The 27,556-nt window shown below is 40.4% G+C and overlaps 1 protein-coding gene across 1 annotated transcript in view; it reads left to right on the top strand.

Moving 5' to 3' along the window:
• The window catches only part of LOC129637735 (cytochrome P450 3A24-like), a 50,167-nt gene extending 23,062 nt beyond the window's left edge, over positions 1-27,105 (top strand). The window contains exons 7-13 of the mRNA XM_055561997.1: positions 3-151; positions 6,666-6,793; positions 7,886-7,952; positions 14,508-14,668; positions 19,548-19,774; positions 22,286-22,448; positions 26,168-27,105. Coding sequence (XP_055417972.1) covers positions 3-151; positions 6,666-6,793; positions 7,886-7,952; positions 14,508-14,668; positions 19,548-19,774; positions 22,286-22,448; positions 26,168-26,263 — 991 coding nt within the window. The 3' untranslated portion in view covers positions 26,264-27,105. The remainder of the gene's footprint in view (positions 1-2; positions 152-6,665; positions 6,794-7,885; positions 7,953-14,507; positions 14,669-19,547; positions 19,775-22,285; positions 22,449-26,167) is intronic.
• Positions 27,106-27,556: the final 451 nt, after the last annotated feature.

Below are 27,556 nucleotides of genomic sequence, written 5' to 3'. Positions count from 1 at the left end.
AGCGTCTTTGGGGCCTACAGCATGGATGTGATTACTAGCACATCATTTGGAGTGAATATTGATTCGCTCGGCAACCCACAAGATCCCTTTGTGGAGAATGTCAAGAAGCTCTTAAGATTTAGTATCCTCGATCCCTTTCTTCTCTCAGTACGTAAGTGTCCTACTACATTTCTTTTTCTGTATTCCTCCCTCCATCCCTCCTTCCCTCTCATTCTTCCTTTCTCCCTTCCTTCCTTCTTTTTCACAGGTTTATTGAGATATAATTCACATACCATCAATTCACCCACTTAAAATGTACAGTTCAGTGGTTTTTACAACTAAGTGTCATCGATGGATAAATGGATTCAGAAAATGTGGTGTACACACACACACACCAGAATACTATTCAGCCATTAAAAGGAAGGAAATCCTGCCATTTGCAGCAACGTGGCTGGATCTCAGTGGAGGGCATTATGCTCAGTGAGATACGTCAGACAGAGAAAGGCAAATACTTACACGATGAATCCAAAAAAGGAATCCAAATTCATTGAAAAACAATGTCAGATTTTTGGTTTCCAGAGACAGGGTTTGGGAGATAGGAGAATTGGATGATGGTAGTCAAAAGGTACAAATTTCAGTTATTACTTAAATAAATACCCCTAGTGTAATATGCTTATAGCTATCCAATTGTCTCAGTACCACTTGTTGAAAAGCCTATTTTGTCTCCATTAAATGGTCTTGGAAACATTTTCAGTGTTCAGTTGACCATAGGCATGTGGGTTTATTTCTGGACTCAAAATTTCTATTCCATGAATCTGTATGTTCATCCTTAGGCCAGTGCCACATCGCCTTGATTAATGTAGCTTTATGGTAAGTCTTAAAATCAGGAAAGGTGAGTCTTATAACTTTATTATCTTTTTCAGGAATATTTTATCTTCTGTGAGCCCCTTGCAATTTCACATGAATTTAATCTAAGATAGTTTCTTCAAAGAGGCCAGCTAAGGTTCTGATAGGGAATGTCTTATATCTGTTGATGTGCCATCTTGACAATGTGAATGTTCTGATTCATGAACATGGCATGTTTTTCACTTATTTACATCTTCTTTCATTTAGTTCAACAAGGTTTTGTGGTTTTCAGAGAGTAAATTTTGCATATCTTTTATTTTATTCCTACTTATTCTATTCTTTTTGGTGTTACCATTAAGTGGAATTGTTTTCTTAATGTCACTTTCATTTTATTTATTGCAATGTATAGAAATACAATTGATTTTGTGTTTTGATCTTGTATGTTGAAACCCTGCTGAACTTCTTTATTTTTTCTAATAGGTTTTTAGTGGCTTCCTTAGGATTCCCTGTATACAAGATCATGTTATCTGATGAGTTTTAGTCTTCATTTCCTATATGGATATATTTTGTTTAATTTTCTTGACTAATTACTTCTTGTTAGAATGTCAGGTACAGTTTTGGATAGAAGTGGTGAAAACAGCTTCCTTGTCTTAATTTTAGAGAAAAGCATCCAGTTTTTCACTATTAAATATTAGTGTTAACTATGTTTTTTTCATAGGTTCCTTTTATCAGGTTGATGAAAGTCCCTCTGTTCCTGTTTGCTGAGAACTTTTATCACAAGTGGGTTTTGGATTTTGTCACATGGTTCTTATGCATCTATCAGATCATCGTGTAGTCATTGTTTATTATTCTATTGAAATGGCATATTATACAACCTTGCATTCCTGGAATAAAGTGCACTTATATATGATGTATACATCTTTTTATATATTAGTAGACTCAGTGTGCTAGTATTTTGTTGAGGATTTGTGTATCCATGGTCATAGGATATATCGGTCTATAGTTTTCTATTCCTGTTATATCTTAGTCTTTTTCTCACTCTGGGTTAATACTGGCCCTGCAGAATGACTTTCAAAGTGTTCTATCATTTTCTATTTGCTGGATGAGTTAGTGAAAATTTGGTATTAATTCTATAATTATTTGAGTAATATTCAGCATTAAAGCCATCTGGACCTAAGCTTTTCATTGTCAGATTGTGGGTTGTTTCTTGATTATCAAATCAAACTTTGTATTTCTTATAGGTCTATTCACATTGTCTCTTTCTTTTTGAGTAGTTTCTTTTTAATAATTTTTCCAATTAATTTATTTATTTTAATTGGAAGATAAATCCTTTACAATATTGTGATGGTTTTTGCCATACATCAACTCGAATCGGCCACAGGTATACATGTGTCCCCTCCATCCTGAACCCCCTCCCACCTCCCTCCCGCTATGTCCCTCTGGATTATCCCCGAGTACTGGCTTTGGGTTCCCTGCTTCATGCGTTGAACTCGCACTGGTCATCTATTTTACATATGGTAATGTACATGTTTCAATGCTATTCTCTCAAATCATCCCACCCTCGCCTTTTCCCACTGAGTCCAAAAGTCTTCACTTTAGATCTGTGTCTCTTTGCTATGCTGCAGTAGGATCATTGGTACCATCTTTCTAAATTCAACATATATGCGTTAATATACAGTATTTGTCTTTTCTTTCTGACTTATTTCATGTTGTATAATAGGCTCCAGGTTCATCCATCTCACTAGAACTGACTCAAATGTATTTCTTTTTTATAACTGAGTAATATTCCATTGTATATATGTACCGTGACTTGCTTATGTGTTCATCTGCCAATGGACATCTAGGTTGCTTCCATGTCCTAGCTATTGTAAATAGTGCAGCGGTACATTGGGTACATGTGTCTCTTTCAATTCTGGATTCCTTGGAGTGTATGCCCAGCAGTGGGTTTTCTGGCTTTTATTCCCAGGTTTTTAAGGAATCACCACACTTTTCTCCATAGTGGCTGTACCAGTTTGCATTCTCACCAACCATGCAAGAGGTTTCCCTTTTCTCCACACCCTCTCCAGCATTTATTGTTTGTAAACATTTTGATGATGGCCATTCTGACTAGTATGAGATGATACACTAGTGTGAGTGTGGTTTTGATTTGCATTTCTCTAATAATGTGTGAAATTGAACATCTTTTCATGTGTTTATTAGCATCTGTGTATCTTCTTTGGATAAAAGTCTGTTCAGGTCTATTGTGCACTTTTTGATTGGGTGTTTATCTTTCTGGTATTGAACTGCATGAGCTGCTTATATATTTTGGAAATTAATTCTTTGTCAGTTGTTTTGTTTGCTATTATTTTCTCCCATTCTGAGGGCTGTCTTTTCACCTTGCTTGTAGTTTCCTTCATTGTGCAAAAGCTTTTAAGTTTAATTAGATCTCATTCATTTATTTTAGTTTTTATTTCCATTACTCTGGGAGGTGGATCATAGAGGATCTTGATGTGACTTATGTCAGTGTGTTCTGCCTGAGTTTTCTTCTAAGAGTTTTATAGTTTCTGATCTAGGCTTAATCCATCTTATTTTTATGTATGGTGTTAGAAAGTGTTCTAGTTTCATTCTTTTACATGTAGTTGACCAGTTTTCCCAGCACCACTTGTTGAAGAGACTGACTTTTCTCCATTGTATATCTTTGTCTCCTTTGTCAAAATAATATGTTTATAGGTGCATAGATTTGCCTCTGGACTTTCTATTTTGTTCAGTTCATCTATATTTCTGTCTTTGTGCCAGTACCATACTGTCTTGATGACTGTAGCTTTGTAGTATAGTCTGAAGTCAGGAATGTTGATTCCTCCAGTTCCATTCTTCTTTCTCAAGATTGCTTTGAAAGTATTTCCTCTAAAATCAGGAACAAGACAAGGGTTCCCCCTCTTACCACTACTATTCAACATAGTTTTGGAAGTCCTAGCAACAGCAATCAGAGAAAAAGAGATAAAAGGAATCCAGACTGGAAAATAAAAAGTACAACTCTCACTGTTGGCAGATGACATGATCCTCTACATAGAAAACCCTAAAGATACCATCAGAAAAGTACTAGGGCTAATCAGTGAATATAGTAAAGTTGCAGGATATAAAATTAATACATTGCATTCCTATTACTCAGCTATTAAAAAGAATGTATTTGAATCAGTTCTAATGAGGTAGATGAAACTGGAGCCTATTATACAGAGTGAAGTAAGTCAGAAAGAAAAACACCAATACAGTATATTAATGCATATATATATGGAATTTAGAAAGATGGTGACGATGACCCTATATGCGAGACAGCAAAAGAGACACAGATGTATAGAACAGACTTTTGGACTTTGTGGGAGAAGGTGAGGGTGGGATGATTTGAGAGAATAGCATTGAAACATGTATATTATCATATGTGAAATAGATTGCCAGTCCAGGTTCAACGCATGAGACAGTGCTCAGAGCTGGTCCACTGGGATGACCCTGAGGGGTGGGATGCAGAGGGAGGTGGGAGGGGAGTTCAGGATGGGGAACACATGTACACCCATGGCTGATTCATGTCAATCTATGGCAAAAACCACTACAATATTGTACAGTAATTAACCTCTAATTAAAATAAATAAATATATTTTTTTTAGAAAAGAAAAAAAAAGATATAGCCACCTGGAATATTTTCACATTTCCACCTTTATTATAGCTAAACAATAATAAAACTCAACACAGTGAAGTACTTTTCAAATGTTAATTTTCATAGTTTGCCAAACATATAACAACAATGCTCCACCTTTAGTGTTCCTACCATTTCATTTTACTTGTTCTAACAAGTACAGAGAATGATGAATTTAACTAAGAATGATTTCAGATTAATCTCTCTAACATAAAGCACTCAACTTTTATAATATATGTAGAGCGAGTATAATAAGCACTGAAATATGTAATTGATTTTTAGGAAATATTTGTTTCCAATTTAGGCTTCAGAGTAATGTGGAAGACTAAATCATATAATTTTTAATGGCTGTCAGGTAAAGCTCTCAGGATCAGTAGTAGATTAAGAAATAGAAGCACAATTATAGAAAAAAGAAAAATAAACTTCAAAAGGACTGGACCTTAGGCTCTACCATTATTCCATAAACTACAAGAAGACCACACCATTATTACTGAAGTAATATTATTAGTCATGCTTTATAATATTCCTGTATACAGCTAATTGTTCTCTGTTATAACATTTGTAAGTGTAGATTTTAATTCCAGGTTTTCGTTTTTATAATCAACAAATAAATGCATATATGTTCATGTTGGGAAAAAAAAAAATCCCTTGCATTCCTATACACTAACAATGAAAGATCAGAAAGATAAATTAAGGAAACAATCCCATTCACCATTGCAATGAAAATAATAAAATACTTAGGAATAAATTTATCAAAAGAAACAAGAGATATACAGTAAACTATAAAACACTGATGAAAGAAATCAGAGATGACACAAATAGAGGGAGAAACATACCACGTTCTTGGATTGGAAGAATCAATATAATGAAAATGAGTATACTACCCAAAGCAATCTGTAGATTCAACACAATCCCTATCAAAGTACCAACAGTATTTTTCACAGAACTAGAAAAAATAATTTCACAATTTGTATGGAAACACAAAAGACCCCGAATAGCCAAAGCAATGTTGAGAAAGAAGTATGGAATCAGAGGACTCAACCTTCCTGTTCAACCATTTTTAACAGAGAAATGCAGATTGTCTGTTTCTTCTTGAGTTAGTTTCTGTACTTCATGTCTTTTAAGAAATTTGTGTACTTCTTCTAACTTATCTAATTTATTGGTGAACATTGTTCCTTGTATTCCATTATGCTCTTTCTCATTTTAATGTCAATAGTAATCTCTCCTCTGTTGTTGTGATGCTAGATATTTGAGCTTTATTCCTCTCTTTTTGGTCAATCCAGCTTAAAAGTTCTTTTCAAAGAATCAGCTTTTGGTTTCATTTAATTTCTGTGTTGTTTTGATTCCCTATTTCATTAGTTTCTGCTCTTGTCTTTATTATTTTCTTCTTTGTTGTAGCTTTAGGTTTAGTTTGCTCTTCTTTCAGTGAGTTAGGGTGGAAAGTTAGGTTCATGACTTGAGATTTTGTTCTTTTTAAAAGTAGAGATTTATAGCCTTAAACTTTTCCATGAGCACTGTTTTTCCTACATCCCATTCATTTTGGTAAGTAATGGCTTCATTTTTATTTATCTCAAAGTAATTTCTGGTTGTAGTTTTGATATAGTATACAATTCATTGGTTATTTAGGAGTGTATTGTTTAATTTCTGTGTATTTGTGAGTTTCCCAATTTTTGTTATTGATTCTTAATATAATTCCATTGTGGTTGAAAGACATACACTGTTTTATTTATATCTTGAATTGTTTTTTTAAATTTTATTTTATTTTTAAACTTTACATAATTGTATTAGTTTTGCCAAATATCAAAATGAATCCGCCACAGGTATACATGTGTTTTTTTTGCAGAAAATGGTTAATTAGAGTAGCAGACTTTAGTGTGGTTTATCCAAAGAGACTCTAATCCAATGATAAAAGACAATGAAGTTCAGGAATGTAATTCTGTTTCCTTGATCATTCCAAAAGTCAGAAGGGACCACTGATCTCACTACCATAGTGATGGACCCTTGTAAGTGGACTTGGCCTTCTCAGTCATTGGCTAGGAAGTCTGAGCAAAGGTCATAGAGGGAGTGATTCTGGTATCTGACCCTGGTATCTTTCCTGATTGATAGAGCAAATTATACTTGCTGTGTAGTTTTTGAATTTTCACTGTGCTGTTCTTTTATCTTCTCTCTACAGTACTCTTTCCATTCCTTGTCCCAATCCTTGATGTATTAAATATCACCGTATTTCCAAAAAGTGCTGTGAATTTTTTGACAAAATCTGTAAAAAGGATAAAAGAAAGTCGCCTCAAAGATAATCAAAAGGTAAGATCTAGTGGTGGTTACATGAGGCTGTTCACGTTTTGAAAATTTGTTAACCTGTACGCATATGATTTGTGTACTTCTCTGCATTTTTTAAAAAATTAGGTAGAGAAATATAGATTTTAGAACTGGGAAGTTATTAATATATCATTTTGGAGGGATGAGGAAGGTGGAGGTTGGGGAAGAAATAAGAAAATGAGCCAGAGAGTGATGTTTAAATTTAATAGTAGGCATGCATATTAGTATGTCATAACATAAATATTGTTGAGATAAAAGTTTTACCACTTCCATTCAATAAACGGTTAAAGGATAACAATTACTATTTGAGAATGATTTTACCAATATCATAATTTCCCCATATGTTATACTGGTAAAAAATCACTTTGATTGTAAGACTCCTATTTTATAGATTGTGCAATGAATGGAAAGCCCCATCAGGCAGCTGGTGGAGTGAATTCTGTGTTAAATTGGAGCCCTCTCCTAGTCTGGCATGGCCAGGGGTCTTTTCTGGGCCATGAGGCTGCAAGCTCACTAACCCAGGTTTGCCTCCATCAGGCCTGGAGGCCAGCACAAGCATGTCTGCAGGTCAGGGGGACAAGGGTTTTGTACCCAGAATGTCACTGAAGATTGTAGAAGGTTTTGAGAGGGTCAAGGCATTGAAGATGCTTCCAAAAACACTACCAATGAACTTTGCAAATGTGAGGGGATTAATTTGTGTGATCATTCATTAAGATTTAAAATTGGAAGGAGAAAAAGGAATAAAATCATGGACTTTTCCTGAGCAAACAAGTGTGACAGGAGAGACAACAGGCAACTCTTTGGCAAAATAAAGCTGTTTCAAAAGACAGAGAAACCAAAGGTCAGAGAAAGTGAGGACCATAAAGCAGTTGGATTGCTGGCTGGGTTTCTCTCTGGGAAACATCATGTTCTCCAAGGTCTGTAGGTGAATGTTAGTTCACTATCTCCGGCAAGAGTAGTCAGACTTCTAATTTTTAAGGGGCCATTTTCTCAGGAAAGAGGTTAAATACCGCACTCCTGATTTTTCTATGACTTCACAAGTAACTTTCTATCATAGAAATTTCTTTCTGCTTACAGCCACGTGTGGACTTTCTTCAGCTGATGATTAACTCCCAGAATTCCAAAGAAACAGACAATCATAAAGGTAACCAAGGAGAGCTTCAGAGGGGCCACAGTGGGGAGACACAGAGGTAGAGGGCAGTTCTGAAAATGTGCAGGAAGTTTTCCAGGCAGATGGGAATTTAGGCCAAGTTAAAGAAAGACACTTGTGCAGAAAGAAAGAGTAGACTGTGGTACTTCCTGGAAGTTTGCAGGCACAACTTTGTTCAGAGCTCAAAGGGCAAGTATAACAAGGAAGTCATGCCCAGAAGCCAGTTATGAAATGGATCGCTACAGCTGAACCTTTGGGGAGCTTGGTTCTGATATCAGTTCTCAGGCTCCTCCAGACCCACCAAGTCAGAACCTCTGAATATTTGCATCAAGGCTTCATCCCTTCATTCATCAGGGGGCACATTGCCCCAGTGTTGGTGACCTTAACTTGGAACACTTTTAAACTTGTGTTCACCAGCTTATTCTACCGTAAAGTGTAATTCCTCCCCCCCTTTGTTATTAACACATAACTTCTGAGAAGCCTTCTTAAAGGAGAAGCCTTTGAGACTGTAAACATTCTGTTCCTCTTCAAATTTTCACCCATTGGTTTTACCATTCATGGATGGTTTTTGACTGAAACCATTGTTATTATTATGATTACAACATGATGTCTTTCTAAGCCCATCATTCTTCTGTATTTATGAGCTGATGTTCTTTCACAGGGAGAGCTCTCCATTCTCCCCCAGTCATTCATTTATTTATATCAGTATATCTCATGTACAGCTAACTTACTCTCTCATATCACTCTTCATTTTGATTTTCAAATTCTCTCAGGTTTGTCCACTGGAGCCCTTTCAAGTGGGCTCCTATATATATATTATTTTTTTCTCCTGAAAAATTTTTTCAATAGGCTATTTTTTAGCAGAAATTAAAAAGCAAAACTGAGTGAAGAATAAAGAGTTTCCCAATATACATTCTGCCCCCACCCCCACCTACATATAGCCTTCCTCAAATCAGAAGTCCATACTGGAGTGATACACTTGTTATAATCAATGAACCTACACTGATACATTATTATCACCCAAAGACAATAGTTCACACCTGGGTCAAATCTTGGCATTGTACATTCAATGGCTTTTGATAAATGCATAATGATATGTGTCCACCACTGTTATATACAGAGTATCCTGTATCCTTTTCATTTATCATTTTCCAAGAACTTCCTCACTTCCTAATGCACGGCATTCCAGCTTTCTCTTCTATTTCCCCTAGAATAAGCCATTTCTCTAAGAAATTCAGGTTCCGTTTAGTGAGAAATGGTGTTTAGAATCCAAAATCTGGGTTCTAGGAATGCTCATTGCTACCAGGGTTTGGTTTTTTTTTTTTTTTTTTTTTTTTGCTTCCAGATCCTCTCAGTGGACAATTTTCAGAACATCAACTATTTTTACACAGGAATGTAAAAATTAAAAAAAAAAAAAAAAGATGTCTGTATCTACTCCAAAACACTGCAAACCAGCTCTCTCTCACACACAAAAAGACCCTGGTGTGTTTTAATTCCATTACATGAATACTCCTAAATAGTTAATTTGAAGCCACCAATGGATTGATAACCATCTCACAAAAGTCTGGAATTTTATAAAATTGGTTCTTGAAAGCAGGTATAAACCTACTTCAGTTCAGTTCAGTTCGGTTCAGTCACTCAGTCATGTCCGAGTCTCTGCAACCCCATGAATCGCAGCACACCAGGCCTCCCTGTCCATCACCAATTCCCGGAGTTCACTCAGACTCACGTCCATCGAGTCAGTGATGCCATCCAGCCATCTCATCCGCTGTCGTCCCCTTCTCCTCCTGCCCCCAATCCCTCCCAGCATCAGTTCAGCACACTCTAAATATATCTATAACTGTGTGGACACCTACTTTTATCATTCTATCTATCTATCTAATATCATCTATCATTTCTTTAAGTACATGATTCAATACAACTTTCTGTGATGAAGGAAATAATCTGTATCTGTTCAGTTCAATATAGTAATCACTAGACATAAGTATCTCCTGAGGACATGACATGTGGCCAGTGCCCCTGGAACCTGAATGCTAAATTGTATTTAATTTTAATCAATTAAAATTTGAATAGTCACATATTAGCACAGCTCTAGACTGAGTATTATGGAGTTTATGTTAACTGGGGAAAGAATTTGATGGCATCACAGACATCAGCTTTGGGGATATCATCACCTACAATCTTGTAGAGCTTTATTACGCTCATTTTATATTACTTTTATTATTGATTTCTTGGTTGGAGCACGTACCACATAGAGTTGAGTGCTCTAAGTAACAAATGTCCTACTACACCCATCAAATAGCTGAGAGCCTGAGCATACTTTGTCTCTTCAGAGAAAGTAAAATTGGAGACTAGTGTATAATCACAGGGCTGTTTGATAAGCATGAAAAGAAGAGCAGAGAGAGGGGATGTGTACTCAGAGGATGACCTTCAGGCTAGGATGAATCAGCATTGCCAACTCTACTCTCTGGATCTTATTTTTCTAATTTTCACATCGGGCTATATCCTTCCATGGATGCATTCTTTCTTTTGCTATTTTAATGCGAATGATTAGCCTATGATCATCACAACTCTTCAAGATTTTTGTTGATTTCTGTAGCTTCTATACATATCTCGATCCTCCCCTTGAAGGCTTGTGCCCCAGGTCTTGTATTACCTGATGCCTCTCAAGGGCATAATCCATGCTTCTCAGGCTACGTTGTGCACATACATCTCCACATCTCATGAAAGTTCAGATGTATTCATAGTTCTAGGATGGGATTTGAGAATCTGAATTTGTATTAGGCTTCCAAATCCTGCTCATGCTGCTGGTCCATGGACCACACTTTGAGTTGCAAGAGTTTATCTGTGGCCCATATTGTACTCTTGTGTTCCTGTAAACAAGTTTTGATAAAATAGAATTTAATTTCCCCTACCATATGGTATCCCAAAGAAAGGCAATGCCAAAGAATGTTCAAACTACTGCACAATTGTACTCATCTCACATGCTAGTAAAGTAATGCTCAAAATTCTCCAAGCCAGGCTTCAGCAATACATGAACCGTGATCTTCCAGATATTCAAGCTGGTTTCAGAAAAGGCAGAGGAACCCAGAGATCAAATTGCCAACATCCGCTGGATCATGGAAAAAGCAAGAGAGTTCCAGAAAAACATCCTTTTCTGCTTTATTGACTATGCCAAAACCTTTGACTGTGTGGATCACAATAAACTGTGGAAAATCCTGGAAGAGATGGGAATACCAGACCACCTGACCTGCCTCTTGAGAAACCTATATGCAGGTCAGGAAGCAACAGTTAGAATTGGACATGGAACAACAGACTGGTTCCAAATAGGAAAAGGAGTACGTCAAGGCTGTATATTGTCACCCTGCTTGTTTAACTTCTATGCAGAGTACATCATGAGAAACGCTGGGCTGGAAGAAGCACAAGCTGGAATCAAGGTTGCCGGGAGAAATATCAATAACCTCAGATATGCAGATGACACCACCTTTATGGCAGAAAGTGAAGAGGAACTAAAAAGCCTCTTGATGAAAGTGAAAGAGGAGAGTGAGAAAGTTGGCTTAAAGCTCAACATTCAGAAAACAAAGATCATGGCATCTGGTCCCATCACTTCATGGGAAATAGATGGGGAAACAATGGAAACAGTGTCAGACTTTATTTTGGGGGGCTCCAAAATCACTGCAGATGGTGACTGCAGCCATGAAATTAAAAGACACTTGCTCCTTGGAAGGAAAGTTATGACCAACCTAGATAGCATATTCAAAAGCAGAGACATTACTTTGCCAACAAAGGTCCATCTAGTCAAGGCTATGGTTTTTCCAGTGGTCATGTATGGATGTAAGAGTTGGACTGTGAAGAAAGCTTAGCACTGAAGAATTGCTGCTTTTGAACTGTGGTGTTGGAGAAGACTCTTGAGAGTCCCTTGGACTGCAAGGAGATCCAACCAGTCCATTCTAAAGGAAATCGATCCTGGGTGTTCTTTGGAAGGACTGATGCGGAAGCTGAAACTCCAATACTTTGGCCACCTCATGCGAAGAGTTGACTCATTGGGAGAGACTCTGATGCTGGGAGGGATTGGGGGCAGGAGGGAAAGGGGATGACAGAGGATGAGATGGCTGGATGGCATCACTGACTCGATGGACATGAGTTTGAGTGAACTCCGAGAGTTGGTGATGGACAAGGAGGCCTGGCGTGCTGCAATTCATGGGATCGCAGAGTCAGACACAGCTGAACAACTGAACTGAACTGAACTGACCATATAGTCTGACTGGAAAAGGGAATGGCAAACCACTTGAGTATTCTTGCCTTAAGAACTCCATTAACAGTATGAAAAAGCAAAAAGATATGACACTGAAATAGAGGAAAGCAATAGAATGGGAAAGGCTAGAGATCTCTTCAAGAAAATTAGGGATACCAGGGAATATTTCATGCAAAGATGGGCACAATAAAGGGCAGAAATGGCATGGACCTAACAGAAAAAAAAAAGATATTAAGAAGAGGTGGCAAGAATACACTGAAGAACTATACAAAAAAGATTTTCTAGACCCAGATAACCATGATGGTGAGATCACTCACCAGGAACCAGACATCCTGGAGTGTGATATCAAGTGGGCCTTAGGAAGCATCACTATGAACAAAGCTAGTGGAAGTGATGGAATTCCAGTTGAGCTATTTCAAATCCTCAAAGATTACACTATAAAAATGCTGCACTCAATATGCCAGCAAATTTGGAAAACTCAGCAGTGGCCATAGGACTGGAAAAGGTCAGTTTTCATTCCAATCCCGAAGAAAGGAAATGCCAAAGAATGCTCAAACTACTGCACAATTGCACTCATCTCACACACTAGTAAAGTAATGCTCAAAATTCTCCAAGTGAGGCTTCAACAGTATGTGAACTGTGAACTTCCAGATGTTCAAGCTGGATTTAGAAAGGGCAGAGGAACCAGAAATCAAATTGCCATCATCTGTTGGATCATAGAAAAAGCTAGAGAGTTCCAGAAAAACATCTGCTTTATTGACTGCACCAAAGCCTTTGACTGTGTGGATCACAACAAACTGTGGAAAATTCTTAAAAAGATGGGAATACCAGAGCACCTGACCTGTCTCCTGAGAAATCTGTATGCAGGTCAAGAAGCAACAGTTAGAACTGGACATGGAACAATGGACTGGTTCCAAATTGGGAAAGGAATATGTCATGGCTGTATATTGTCACCCTGCTTATTTAACTTTTATGCAGAGTACATCATGTGAAATGCTGGGCTGGATAAAGCATAAGCTGAAATCAGGATTGCTGGTAGGAATCTCAGTAACCTCAGATATGCAGATGACACCACCCTTATGGCAGAAAGTGAAGAGAAACTAAAGAACCTCTTGAAAAAAGTAAAAGAGGAGTGAAAAAGCTGGCTTAAAACTCAACATTCAAGAAATGAAGATCACGACATTCAGTCCCATTACTTCATGGCAAATAGATGGGGAAACAATGGAAACAGTGAGAGACTTTATTTTCTTTGGCTCCAGAATCACTGCAGATGGTGACTGCAGCCATGAAATTAAAAGACGCTTGCACCTTGGAAGAAAAGCTATGACCAACCTAGACAGCATATTCAAAAGCAGAGACATTACTTTGCCAACAAAGGTCCATCTAGTCAATGCTATGGTTTTTCCAGTAGTCATGTATGGATGTGAGAGTTGGACTGTAAAGAAAGCTGAGCACCAGAGAATTGATGCTTTTGAACTGTGGTGTTGGAGAAGACTCTTGACAGTCCCTTGGACTGCAGTGAGATCAAACCCGTCCATCCTAAAGGAAATCAGTCCTGAATATTCATTGGAAGGACTGATGCTGAAGCTGAAGCTCCAATATATTGGCCACCTGATGCAAAGAACTGACTCTTTAGAAAAGATCCTGATGCTGGGAAAGATTGAAGGCAGGAAAAGGGGACAACAGAGGATGAGTGGTTGGATGGATCACCGACTCAATTGGCATGAGTTTGAGCAAGCTCCAGGAGTTGGTGATGGACAGGGAGGCCTGGCGTGTTGCAGTCCATGGAGTTGCAAAGAGTCGGACATGATTGAGTGATTGAACTAAACTGACCATGTAGCTTTATTATTGTATCCTTCAAAAAAAAAAATCAAGCTGTGCCTTAAATAAAATAATTTAAAATATTCTAGAAGGAAATGCTGCTCCATTTTACTTGGAGCTAAAGTTCTTTTACAGTTCTCTAAAGGACACAATGATAACACTGTAGATGTTAGACAGAAGTGCTGTCTCTTGAAATTACCCAGCTGTGTTGGTAGGGGGTGGCATTGCCAGGAACAGAGAGCCAAGAATAGTATAGACTTGGGAAAAACCGGATCAAGACAGTTCTTGGCTTTTTCTTGGCTCTGTGAGGCAGACACAGGGTGGAAATCACTCTCAGTTTGATTCTGAATTACTTTTACATGATTTCCCCTAGGGGTTTGGGAGTTTCACTGGAATGTCTCATCATTTAAGCTATGGGTTTTATAATGCCATGCTTTACCTAAAATGTCTTTACTTTTTTTTTTTTTTTTAAGCTCTCTCTGACCAAGAACTCATGGCGCAGAGTATTATCTTTATTTTTGCTGGCTATGAGACCACTAGCAGTACTCTTTCCTTTCTTCTGCATATTTTGGCCACTCACCCTGATGTCCAGCAGAAGCTGCAGGAGGAGATTGATGCAACTTTCCCCAATAAGGTGAGCGATGATACCCAGAGATAGAGGGGGAAGGTGAAGCCTTAGCATGATTGTCTTCTCACCACTTCTTAGGAGATTTCTGCCCAAAGCATAAGCATCAAATCATTTACCTCCTTTCCCAGGTGGTGCAGTGGGAAAAAAAATCCAATCCTTCTTCCAATGCAGGAGGTGTGGGTTTGATACGTGGGTTGAGAAGATCCCCTGGAGTCAGAAATGGCAACCCACTCCAGTATTCTTGCCTTGGAAATCCCATGGACAGAGGAGCCTGGTGGGCTACAGTTCATGGGATTGCAAAGAGTCAGAGAAGACTAAGTGATTGAGCACTGCACATTTAGGAAAGATCTAAAGGATACAAAGCAAAGGGAGAAAACATAAGTACTTCGTGCTACTCACAGCAATATAAGTACTTTGAAAAAAGTGCTGGTATCAGTTATCAGAATAATGCCAAGTAACATTCACAGAACTTCAGTGGTATCTGAAAGTGAAGGTGAAGTCGCTCAGTCATGTCCGACTCTTTGCGACCCCATGGACTGTAGCCTACCAGGCTCCTCCCTCCATGGGATTCTCCAGGCAAGAGTACTGGAGTGGGGTGCCATTTCCTTCTCCAGGGGATCTTCCCGACCTAGGGATCGAACCCAGGTCTCCTGATTTCCAGGCAGACGCTTCAACCTCTGAGCCACCATTTATTTCTCTGGTGTCTGCATTTGTTGTTCAGGCACTACATTGTGTCAGACTCTGTGACCCCATGGACTGCAGCACGCCAGGCTTCCCTGTCCCTCACTATCTCCCAGAGTTTGCCCAAGTTCATGGGGTCTGCATAGTTATCTGTTGATATTGGCTGGACTTGCTGTGGTCTGGGCTGTGGTCTGTGGTGGATCTAGGCTGGCCTTGGCTAAGTGGTTGTGTTGCAGGAAGGGGGACCCCTTCCAGGGCCCGAAACTGGGCTCTTGTCTAACACTCAGAAATGAATTGTCCGAGGAGACACATGTGCTAACAAAGCAAGAGATTTTATTGGGAAAGGGCACCCAGGTGGAGAGCAGTAGGGTGAGGGAAACCAGGAGAACAGCTCTGCCAGTCTTGCAGTCTCGGGTTTTATGGTGATGGGATTAGTTCCCCGGGTTGTCTTTAGCCAGTCATTCTGAGTCAGAGTCCTTCCTGGTGGTATGCCGGGGACCAGCCCCGGCTGATCCAGGGTATTCGAAGGAGAGACGGCTAGGCGAGGGTCAGGGAACAACTGCTTAATTAAATGTTAATTAAGGATATAAAGAGTAATGGAATAAGGATAGCTCAGTAGGAAAATTCAGTGGAGAAAAGAGGCTGAGTAGCTTGGTTTACGCGGGGGACCAATAAAACTTCAAGACAAGAAGCTTGCACCACTTACGTAGGCCGCAGGCGTCCTTCCGTTCTCCCGAAGGAGAGGAGACACTGAGGCCTCCCCGGTCGGATCTTAGAAGCCCAGGCATAATTAGTAAGCATGGTGGGTTCCGCGCTCCAGATGGAGACTCAACCAGAGTGAGAGAGAGAGAGACATGGGGAGACCAGTCTTTCGAGGAACTGATCCCAATTCTTTATTTTCCATGGTCTACTTTTATACACTGAGGTGTTATGCAAAAGTCACGCGGGGTCAGCAGTCCTGACTTTTATCAAAGTCAGGTGCTTCATACAAATGTATACAGAGGTCTTAGGGGTGTTACATCATCTTCTGGCCAGGGGGCCTGCTGACAATTTACGACCCTCTCCTTGTGACAGCGGTCAGTCAACCAGGACACTTATTTCTCCAGGGGTGATTATTCTTAAAACAGACGCCACCCAAATAAAGTTACATTCCTATAGGGTGAGGGTGTAGTGGGTTTTAGTTAAGGAAAGAATTTACTTAGCCTAAGGTCTAACGTGATTAATATCAAAGGTTAATACTTATTTCTTCTATATATTCATTAATGTGTATAAGGGCAGGGGATATGGAGACTTAGCAGTAAACATTGGCTCAACAAATGAAAAACCCTTCACCAATACAATTTCTAATCAGCCCATTATACTTATACTAATAATTTTCTAACTTTTCTAAGGAACCTGTTTTTAGAAGGTTTAAAGCATCTTGTGCCTCTCACGGTTGGGAGGCTGTGAGCAATCACATGTGGCCGGACAAGCCTGTCAGGCAGGCTAGAGAACCTTCAGAGGAGTTTGTAGGTTAAAACACTCTTGTCACGCCCAGGGGTTTTTATCAACTGGAGCTTTAAGTTAACTCCTTCTCCGAAAGAGGTGGTGGGGGACAGCCCCCCGTAAAGTCAGAGGTGTAGGTGAGAGCACAAAGTAGTAAAGTAGGCAGGCTCTGGTTATGGGGGTAGATGCTCGAGGATTTCCAGGGGGACTCCTGAGGCTCGATCCCGCCTTTGCGTATGTCGAGCCTCCTTCCTCATGACCTTTGCCATGGGCGGAGTGCCTCATGCCGGCCCCCAACAGTGGTACATGCCTTATTCAGCCAAGATGGATGCCAGAGAGAAGGATTCTGGGAGGTGGTTGGACATGTGGTGTCTCCTTTGGACCTTTCCTGAACTCTTCTGGTTGGTGGTGGCTTATTAGTTCTGTGTTCCTAACCAGGACCTTCTGTCATAAAACAACTCATGCAAATGGTTACTATGGCACCTGGCCAGGCTGGGCAGTTTCAGTCAATGTGCTTTCCCTAACAGTTAGACTGACTCAGCTCCACACATGCTCCTCACGTGTCTCAATCTCCACATGTTGCTTCTCAGGGCAGCAGTAGATGTCATGAGCAAGAGGCCTAATCCCATGGGTGACTTTCAAAACTCTGCTAGCATCACACATAGCCAATATTCCACTGGCTCAAAGTGAGCCACCTGACCAACCTGAGTCAGAATGGGAGGGCATCGCAGAGTTAATGGCGAAGGGAATGGACACAAATAATGGTGGAGAATTGGGACCATTAATTCATTCTACTGCCCTGTGTAAGCTTTAGACTAGGTGAAGCCTGCTGTACAAGAAAGGATATACGGTAGGAAACAGAGGACACAAGCGTGAGACCTGACTGGTTTTGGACAAGTCTTATGACCTTTCAGAATCCTAGGTCCTTCAGATACTTTGTAGGGCCTGCATAAATTAGAGATGATTTTCTTCTCTGGTAAACCCCATATTGGGATTCTTTTGATTACAAGAAGATCGAAAGGCTGCTAACAGACCAAGGCTAGCTGAGACATTGCATTCTCTCCTTTTTATAAAAATACTAAAAATACTAGTACTATTGGCTGATATGTGCTTACTTTATATGTCTATTCTAAATACTTTCTTTTTCTAATTTAAATTTATTTATTTTAATTGGAGGCTAATTAGTTTACAATATTGTATTGGTTTTGCCATACATCAACATGAATCCGCCACAGGTGTACACGTGTTCCCCATCCTGAACCCTCCTCCCACCTCCCTCCACGTACCATCCCTCTGGGGGAGAGGGAGAGGGTGGGATGATTTGGGAGAATACTTTCTATTTAAAAATGTGTTTAATTTTCAAGAAATTCTTTATGAGTCAGGAGAGGCTAGCTTATGCCTCAGTAACAGACGAGCCTGGAATCTCAGGGGCTTTCATAGCAAAGTTTTCCATCACCCATGTGTACATGCTGAATGTGGATTGTTAGCGGAGGATGGAGTGGGCAGCTCTGCTTCACAGAGTCACTCAGGAAAACCGACTCAGAGCCTCCACCATCTTATAACTGCCTTAACTGAAACATGAGGCCTTCTTGTCATCTGTGGAATAAGGAACTTGAGAGTTGCTTACTGGGTTTTCAACTGATTTGTCTCTGAACTGATATAATCACCTCAGTTCACAGCCTGTTGGCAAAGCTGGTTTCCCATAACTTCAAGTGGGCTGGGAAACATGGGGACTACATGGATGCTGGGTGAGCAGTGAGTGTCTCTGCCATACTACCCTGTGGAGGGTCAGCTCCATCTGTCTCCATGTAACATATGAGATACCTGAGCTACCGGGACATGAAATACTTCCAGACACTAGTCGTGTATGTGGTGGTCATCTAGTCAAGCTGTGATCCAGGATATTGGCTCCCAAGGCACTCTTACCCTCTACAATGTTTACCCTTAACTATAACCCCATGTGACAGCCATGTATCACCCACAGTGGGCTCAGATCTCAGCCAAAACTGGAGTTCTTTGTGGCGTGCGGATAGCTGGACCGTGGGGCTGGAGTTGCTTGTTTAGACCTTCAGACCTTAGGGTCACACCTGTAGGGATAATAAGAGACCCTTCTAGCAGCAGACGGTGGGGTTCTGATCCTCTTGTAACCTCCCTGCATCTGAAATTGTGTTCTCATTCATACTCTTCATTTGCGGATTTGGTTTAGAAAGGAACTTATTTCTCCCCAATTATTTATAGAGTTTTCATATATTGTTTCCAGACTGCATGTGTATAATGAAGAGAATAAGCAGTCAAGAGTCTTCAATTAAGAACCTTCATGTTGAATAGGGGATTTGCTCTTTTATACGTTCTTTCCTTGGTACAGATGTGTGGTCTCACTTTCAAAAAGAAACTGACTGTGGCCTATTTCACTTAAGAGTAAGGGTCCTAGTCTTGGTCACATTCATTCTCATGAGAGAAAAGATACACTCCATGATAACCTGTGGTGTTTCACAAACTATTCAGAGAATTGTTCCAGTGTTCTTCCATTGTCATGACTACTGCCCATCTCAATGGGCACTGAGAGGTCAAATGACACGTAAAATGTCTATAAATGCTAACGTTCTTTACCAGTTTAAATTACTCCCTGGAGTTCCTAACATTTCAATAGGTCTACATAGATGGAGTTGAAGGTTGATCTGATATCTTAATTTATTAAAATCTATTTCTTTCTTCCCAGGCACCTCCGACCTATGATGTCCTGGCACAGATGGAGTATCTTGACATGGTGGTGAATGAGACTCTCAGAATGTTTCCAATTGCTATTAGACTTGAGAGGTTCTGTAAGAAGGATGTGGAAATCCATGGGGTGTCCATTCCCAAAGGGATAACAGTGACGGTGCCAATCTCCGTGCTTCACAGAGACCCACAGCTCTGGCCAGAGCCTGAGGAGTTCCGTCCTGAAAGGTACAAGAGCCCAGGGAAGGGGACCCTCCTGATCCAGTTGCTCAGAGCATATTCTGACGACTCTCATTATGGATAACAAATGTGTGACTACGTAATTGCTTTATTTTACACCTTTTTATTGTTAAATGTCTTTTCTTATTCCAAGAATATTATTTGATTAAATAACAATTAAAATTAAAATAAATAATAATTAAAATCTAAAATTTTACCAACCATGAACTAGAGAAAAAAATTTATCTCTGTACATTCTCAATACCTTAAGCTTTGCTGTTGTTTAGACACTAAGTTGTGTCCGACTCTTTGCAACCTCATGGGCTGTGTCCCACCAGTCTCCTCTGTCCGTGGGATTTTCCAGGCAAGAATACTGGAGTGGGTTGCCATTTTCTTCTCTAGGAGGTATTCCTGACCCAGGGATTGAACCCATATCTTGTGCATTAGCAAGTGGATTTTTTACCACTGAGCCACCATGGAAGCCCAATAACTTAAGATAGGTCTCATTAATAGTGAAATGTAAACCCTGTGGACATTTTTCTATGCATATACCCATTGTTAAAACTTGGAATGGCATTATATATAGTCTGATTTTCAATTGCTTTCTTTATTTAACAGTAAACTATAAACAACATTCTGTGTTTTTTAAATATATTTATATATCTTGCATCTGCTATAATTTACTTAACAGCTATATTATTTTAGGTGTATTGGTTTTTATTCCTTAAAGTCTGTCTGTCTGTTCTCGTTAGTTCTTTGAATTCATCACTAACATTCCCATATTTCCATTGCTTTAAACACTGGCTACTGTTTCCTCCATTATTATTTTGGGACTGTAGGCTGAGGCTAGCAGTCTCGTCCCAGGTGGTTCCAGCAGCCTCAGTGAGGATGGAGACACAGGTGCCCTCGTTCAGTCTGTGGCTGCACACCTGAGCAGCTCCCTTCTGCCTCAGTGTTTGGTGACCTTTCGGAGAGAAGTCCTCTGGTTTCTAGACGTCTAGACTTTCTCCTTGGAGGGGTTAATATTGTCTTCTGGGAATTCAGAGTCAGGGTCTGGTTTGGGCACCGATTGGACTCTGGAAAGAGCTGATGCTCTCCCATTTATTTTATGGTGAGCAAAATTTGGATTGAAGATTTTAGCACCCTAGCTGGGATTTAGCCCTTTATGCTGCTGCTGCTGCTAAGTCGCTTCAGTCGTGTCCAACTCTGTGCGACCCCACAGACGGCAGCCCACCAGGCTTCCCCGTCCCTGGGATTCTCCAGGCAAGAGCACTGGAGTGGGTTGCCATTTCTTCTCCATGAGCCCCTGACTATAAGCTCCCTGACGGCAGGGACCGTGCTGGTTCACCCTGGTGTCCCTAGTGCTAGCATAACTTGTACATGTAACATTGCTGAAAGAAGAGTCAGAGTCCACCAAGTCCTCCATCCTGGACCAGGAAACCTCAGTGTTTCTCTCAAGTTCAGCAGCTCCCCCTCCTGCAACCTCAGGAACCTGAAACCAGAGACCACTCACTGTAGTTCCCTTTGATTCACTCAGCCGTCAAGCAGAGAGGTAGTGCTCACCTGTGGGTGGCAGGGACTGGGCCAGGGAGTGAGAAATCCAAACGTTAAAGCCCATTATTAAGAGTTTTGGACATATACACTGTATATTCTATAGGCAAATGTCTATGAATCATGTTTAATGTATCTGTTTGTGTCCATTCCCTGCTCAACAGCCATCAACCAGGTCTGCACCACTCACATGCTGCCCTTCAACTAATTCTCCATGCATCTGAAATCACATTGTCTGTAAATATTCCAGAATAGTCTCCAAAATAGGGACTCTTTAAAATGCACAGAACCACAATGCCATTATTACCCCAAATCCACATATTTTCTTAATATATTCAAATACTGAGGAGTCAAATTTGAATTGAACAGAGGTCTAACCATCAAGGACTTTATAGATCTGTGGAAACGATAGACACAGAAATCAGTGATTGAACCAGAGTAGAGTTGAGTCATATGCCCACATAAATCTACTGACCTCAATATTCTCTGTATGTGAGAGGAAGAGACACACATGCACAAGAGGAGGGGAAGGGAAAACAACTGAAAACTAACAATTAAAATATTCAGAGACGTTTCTCCTGCTTCCTTCGTCTCTGAGCACAGGACCAATGTCAGTGTTTACAGAGGCAGGAACCCACTCTTCCTGCAATCAGTCTCATTTCCTAACTGCCTTTCAGAGCCTGAGCATCTCACCATCCTGAATGTAAATTTCATATTTAAAGATGCATTTTCTTTAAACAGCCTTCATCTCATCTGCTCACCAGGACTGAAAGCTCCTGTGGGGTCTGGGGAATGAGAAAGCCCTGGGGCTTACCTTTCTCACAGCAAATCAGCACAGCAGGATTCAGTCACCCGCCCACAGGAGTCTCCCTTATGCTACTGGTTGAGGGTTTAAGTTAAAACCTCAGACCTGGAATTCCTGTGACTTTTCTGTTTCATTCACTTTTTCCTCTATGGTTGTGGATCCAGGTTCAGTAAGAAGAACAAGGACAGCATAAATCCTTATGTCTACCTGCCTTTTGGAACTGGACCCCGAAATTGCATTGGCATGAGGTTTGCTATCATGAACATGAAACTTGCGATCGTCAGAGTCCTGCAGAACTTCTCCTTCAAACCTTGTAAAGAAACACAGGTCAGCAGTTCACTCCGCATAGTGTTTTACTGAGAATTTTTTTAAGTGAGATGTATCTCTCTGTGTCTATAAGACTGTGATCTATTCAAATAACAATTTAGTTTACTAGACAGAGAATCTGTTTGAAGCCATCTGTGACCTTTAACTGTTTTTCATCCCTGGAGGGCTAAGTCTGTGGCTTCATAAAGACCCAACTGTAAAGTCATCTAGAGTCAAGGCAGTTAGCACGACATGACTACACAAAGTCCAGTGAATTTGAGCAACTTTTAAAATTTGGTGTCACATCCACTAGAAGGAAGGAAAACGTCGGACAAAGTTGTAAGAGCAGTGATGACCATGTGATGACTTTTCAGTGATGCCCTTCTCCACCGGAACTTACAGAAGCTCTTCTGACAGTGATTCTCAGCCACTATTTATATAAAGAAATTACTGGGGAGAAATATCCTGATTTTGAGGTCATCTCAGACTCTCCAAAATAATTTCCCCAGAGTGTGGCATTGAGAGCACTGCCAGGGTCCAGCCCCGGCTGATCCAGGGAGTTTGAAGCGGGGACGGTGTCGGCGAGGATCAGGATACAATAGCTTCAATTAGATATTAATTAAAGATGTAAAGAGTAATAGAATGAGGATAGCTCAGTAGGAAAATTCAGTGGAGAAAAGAGGCTGAGTAGCTTGGTTTACACGGGAGACCAATAAAACTTCAAGACAAGAAGCTTGCACCACTTACGTAGGCCGCAGGCGTCCTTCCGTTCTCCCGAAGGAGAGGAGACACTGAGGCCTCCCCGGCCGGATCTTAGAAGCCCAAGCAAAATTAGTATGCTTGGTGGGTTCCACGCTCCAGATGGAGACTCAACCAGAGTTTGAGAGGGAGAAAGACATGGGGAGACCAGTATTTCGAGGAACTGATCCCAATTCTTTATTTTCCAGAGTCTGTTTTTATACACTGAGATGTTATACAAAAGTCATGCGGGGACAGCAGTCCTGACTTTTATTAAAGTCAGGTGCTTCACACAAATGTATACAGAGGTCTTAGGTGTGTTACATCATCTTCTGGCCAGGGGGGCCTGCTGACAATTTATGACCCTCTCCTTGTGACAGCGGTCAGTCAACACTTATTTCTCCAGGAGTGATTATTCTTAAAACAGACATCACTCAAATAAAGTTACATTCCTATAGGGTGAGGGTGTAGTGGGTTTTAGTTAAGGAAAGAATTTACTTAGCCTAAGGTCTAACATGATTTATATCAAACGTTAATACTTATTTCTTCTATATACTCATTAATGTGTATAAGGGCAGGGGATATGGAGACTTAGCAGTAAACATTGGCTCAACAAATGAAAAACCCTTCACCAATACAATTTCTAATCAGCCCATTATACTTATACTAATAATTTTCTAACTTCTCTAAAGAACCTGTTTTTAGAAGGTTTAAAGCATCTCGTGCCTCTCACGGTTGGGAGGCTATGAGCAATCACATGTGGCTGGGCAAGCCTGTCAGGCAGGCTAGAGAAGCTTCAGAGGAGTTTGTAAGTTGAAACACTCCTGTCACGCCCAGGAATTATTATTAACTGGAGCTCAAAGTTAACTCCTTCTCCGAAAGAGGTGGTGGGGGACAGCCCCCCATAAAGTCAGAGGTGTAGGTAAGAGCACAAAGTAGTAAAGTAGGCAGGCTCTGGTTATGGGGGTAGATGCTCGAGGATTTCCAGGGTGACTCCTGAGGCTCGATCCCGCCTTTGCGTATGTCGAGCCTCCTTCCTCATGACCCTTGCCATGGGCGGAGTGCCTCACGCTGGCCCCCAACAGAGCACCCCGACTGATCCTCCTGTGCAGCCACAGTGATCCCTGAGTGAAAGCATTTCTGCTGGATGGTAAGGGTTCCCACAGCCCCTCACCTGCCAGGGATCCTGCTGCCATCCAGCTGGGCTCCCTTTACATTCTCAGAATGACTGTGTGTCCTTCCTGTCTACAGTCCATTCTCCCCCTTCGAGTTCCAGTTCAGTCCCGAGCCCCTCCATGCAGCCTCCCCATCCAGGCCAGAGCCCACTCTCCCCTCTGCTGTGTTTACAGGTACCACAGGCTGGCGTCGTGGGTCCTACCACCTGACAATACTTTGACCCTGAACCAGCTAGTTTGGTTCCTTTGTTTCCTTTATACCTAAGAAGGTCATTAACTCTGTCCCCTTATTTTATTCCTTCCATAAATGCTCAGTGGTGCCTTGGCGTCATCTGGCAAATGTTTAAGGAGTGACTTGCAGTTGATTAGAGCTCTTGAACACAAATATGGGACAGTTTGAATTTTTAAAATTTATCAAATGTCATTTGTGTTCTTGCTTGTTTTATGTGTGTCTGTGTGTCTATCTGCAGGGAAAATGCTTACCGTGAAAGTTTAAAATAACAATTTGTTGCAGTTATAGCAAGACCTGGAATCACTCTCTGAGGCACACATGGAACAGTTGGCATTGATTCATCTCAAGCATGGCCCTAAAATAAGGCATATTTCTAGGACTCATACATTTAATAAGCAGCTGCTCCCTTTGAGTAGCTTTCTCAGGGAAGAGGAGGATAAAGATGTTTTCATTGTACTTCCAGGCATCTGTGTGGGCGTCCTGTAAGTGTTCACACACAGGGACTCAACCCTGAGAGAAAGGGGGCCTCGGGCACTCCTGGGAAGGGCAGATGCCGCTGCAAGCTCCACCCAGTACCCTATGAGCTGGGGCTTCTCCCTCCACAGCTCCTTGCTTGTCCTTCAGTCAACTGAGGTTAGGTCACTCTGTTGGTTCCCCCAACCCAGAAGGAGTGACTGGGTGAGAACGGAGCTAAAAATCTCAGACAAAACACTGTAGGTCTTCAGAAGTTCACCATTTGCCCTGCACTTGGAACCAGGGCATGTTTTTTAAAAAATAGGCATAATGCTTCATAGGCATAGTGCTCAGTAGATATTTTTGTGCAATGAATGATGAATGAATGCTTTCACTATCCAGTCTTGACATAACTTACAGAGTAAGTACAGAGAATCAAAGATAAAGAAGGGAAACTGGATGCAAGTGATCAAACATACAAACTTCTGGTTATAGATAAATAAGTACAGGGATATCACATAAAACGTGATGATTATAGTTTGTGGACATTTTTAATATAATTAAAAGTATAAAATTTTAGACATAAATTTTAACATAAAATTATAGACATTTTTATGTAGTAGAAGAGAATAGATCCTAAAAGTGCTCATGAGAGAAAAACAGAATTTTTTATTTTTCTATCTCTATGAGTTGATGGATGTTAACTAAACTTATTGTGGCTGTAATTTCATGATATATATAAGTTAAATATTTATACCATAAATCATTTATATCTCAATAAATTGGAATTTTAAAAAATTTAAGTGAATAATAAGGGAGTACTAGAAATGATTTTGTGCCCATATATCTTATAACACATTAAACAGACCAATTTTCTGAAAGTCATAATCTATTAAAATTGAATCAAGGAAATATTGGCAGCCTGCCCCTCCCTATAGCTGTTGAACACATTGAATTGGTAGTTTAAAAAAAAAACTAATACAGTTATGTAAAGTTTAAAAATAAAATAAAATTAAAAAAAAATACACGATGCTAAAATAGCTTGTATATTGTTGTAAGGCATTATTGTTTGAAATGTATCTTGTCTACTTTGCTTCTCTTGTTGGCGGTGCTTCATTCATTGGTTCTCTTAACTGTTGCAGATCCCCTTGAAAATAAGCAGTAAAGGACTTTTAAGACCGGAAAAACCTGTTGTCCTAAAGGTTGTGCTCAGAGATGGAACCATAAGTGGAGCCTGACTTTCTCTAAAGACCTGGGCTTTGTTCTTCAAGGAGCTGTATCCCAGAATTTCAGGGGGCTTGATTTACTTTGTGGTAAAATTCAGAAATAAAGACGGCCTTCGTCTATTGCACTTGCTGGATGACTAGGGTATCTGCACATTTGTTTAGCTTTCTCAGTGTCTGTGTTTTTATATATTGTGTAACCTGGAAGAGGTGACTAATGAGGGCCAGATACGTACACTCAGCTTATCTGATTCTCAAAGGACCATCTCCACCCACCTGCAATTAGTAACATCTACTCCAGAGCACTGATCAAGAAAGCAAATGTCTCAACAGTTTTATCAGCAAATTAATGAAAACAAGAATTATTGTGGTGACTGAAGTTCTGACATTTGTTTATATATCACAGGTTTTATTTTATATATTCTAAATCAAATATTCTATTGAGCAGCTCTATAAACAAGTCTTTACAAAAGTATTATTTGATACTTTTAATACATCCTGCACTCTAGGGGGAACGTGTACAACGGAATCAGGGAGAGCCAGTGACTAAACACTTTTGGCCATCACAATCCCTGGTGGGTGGGGCCTTTTCAAAACTGCTATTTGATATATTACATAGGTAAGAATTAATCCACAGTGATTTTGCTCATTTCTTAGAGAGTATGTTCATAGCTTAAATCTGTTTTTTGAGCACGTATTTTATATAACAACAGACACGTATACTATTAGCTTTGATTAAAAATTTTCATCTCATCTCCCATGATATTTCTGGAAGGCAGGAAACAGGTTTTCTTGAAGTGTCTTTGTTTTCCACCCTCAACCCCCAACTGTCTTAATACAATAAACGTGGAATAAAAGATGATTGATTGGTCAGTTGATTGGGGAGAAAGGCTACAGTCACTGGTCAGTTTCAGTTGATATTAGAAGCTGCACACAGCCCTTCCTTTCCCTTTTCTGCCCCTCCCATCCACAACCCCTTCCTTGCTAGGGTTTTCCTAGATAGTCCAGTCCTAAAGCCATTGGGAGAGCACAGAAGATGGGCAGCCTTACATTCAGGGTGTGGGCAGAGAAGGGGGGCTCAGTGGCTCCGAGTTGGAGACTGTGTAGAGAGGGGAAGTATCCACAGAAACAGCAGCCTGGCATGGGTGTGAGAACATAGGCTAGGAGAAAGGAGTGTCCACCCTGAAGAGTGGCCTGGCCAGGGCAGCCAGAGCCTAACTAGGGTGTGGAGATCCGAGGAGGATGAGGAGGGCACCGTGAGTAAACAGGGGTTTGAGTGGCAACAGCTACATAATGGAGGATTGATCA

The sequence above is a fragment of the Bubalus kerabau genome, chromosome 23, assembly GCF_029407905.1.
Source record: "Bubalus kerabau isolate K-KA32 ecotype Philippines breed swamp buffalo chromosome 23, PCC_UOA_SB_1v2, whole genome shotgun sequence".
NCBI classification, from domain to species: Eukaryota; Metazoa; Chordata; class Mammalia; order Artiodactyla; family Bovidae; genus Bubalus; species Bubalus kerabau.
The sequence above is the reverse complement of the archived record's forward strand: the minus strand, read 5'-3'. Positions and strand labels throughout refer to the sequence as shown.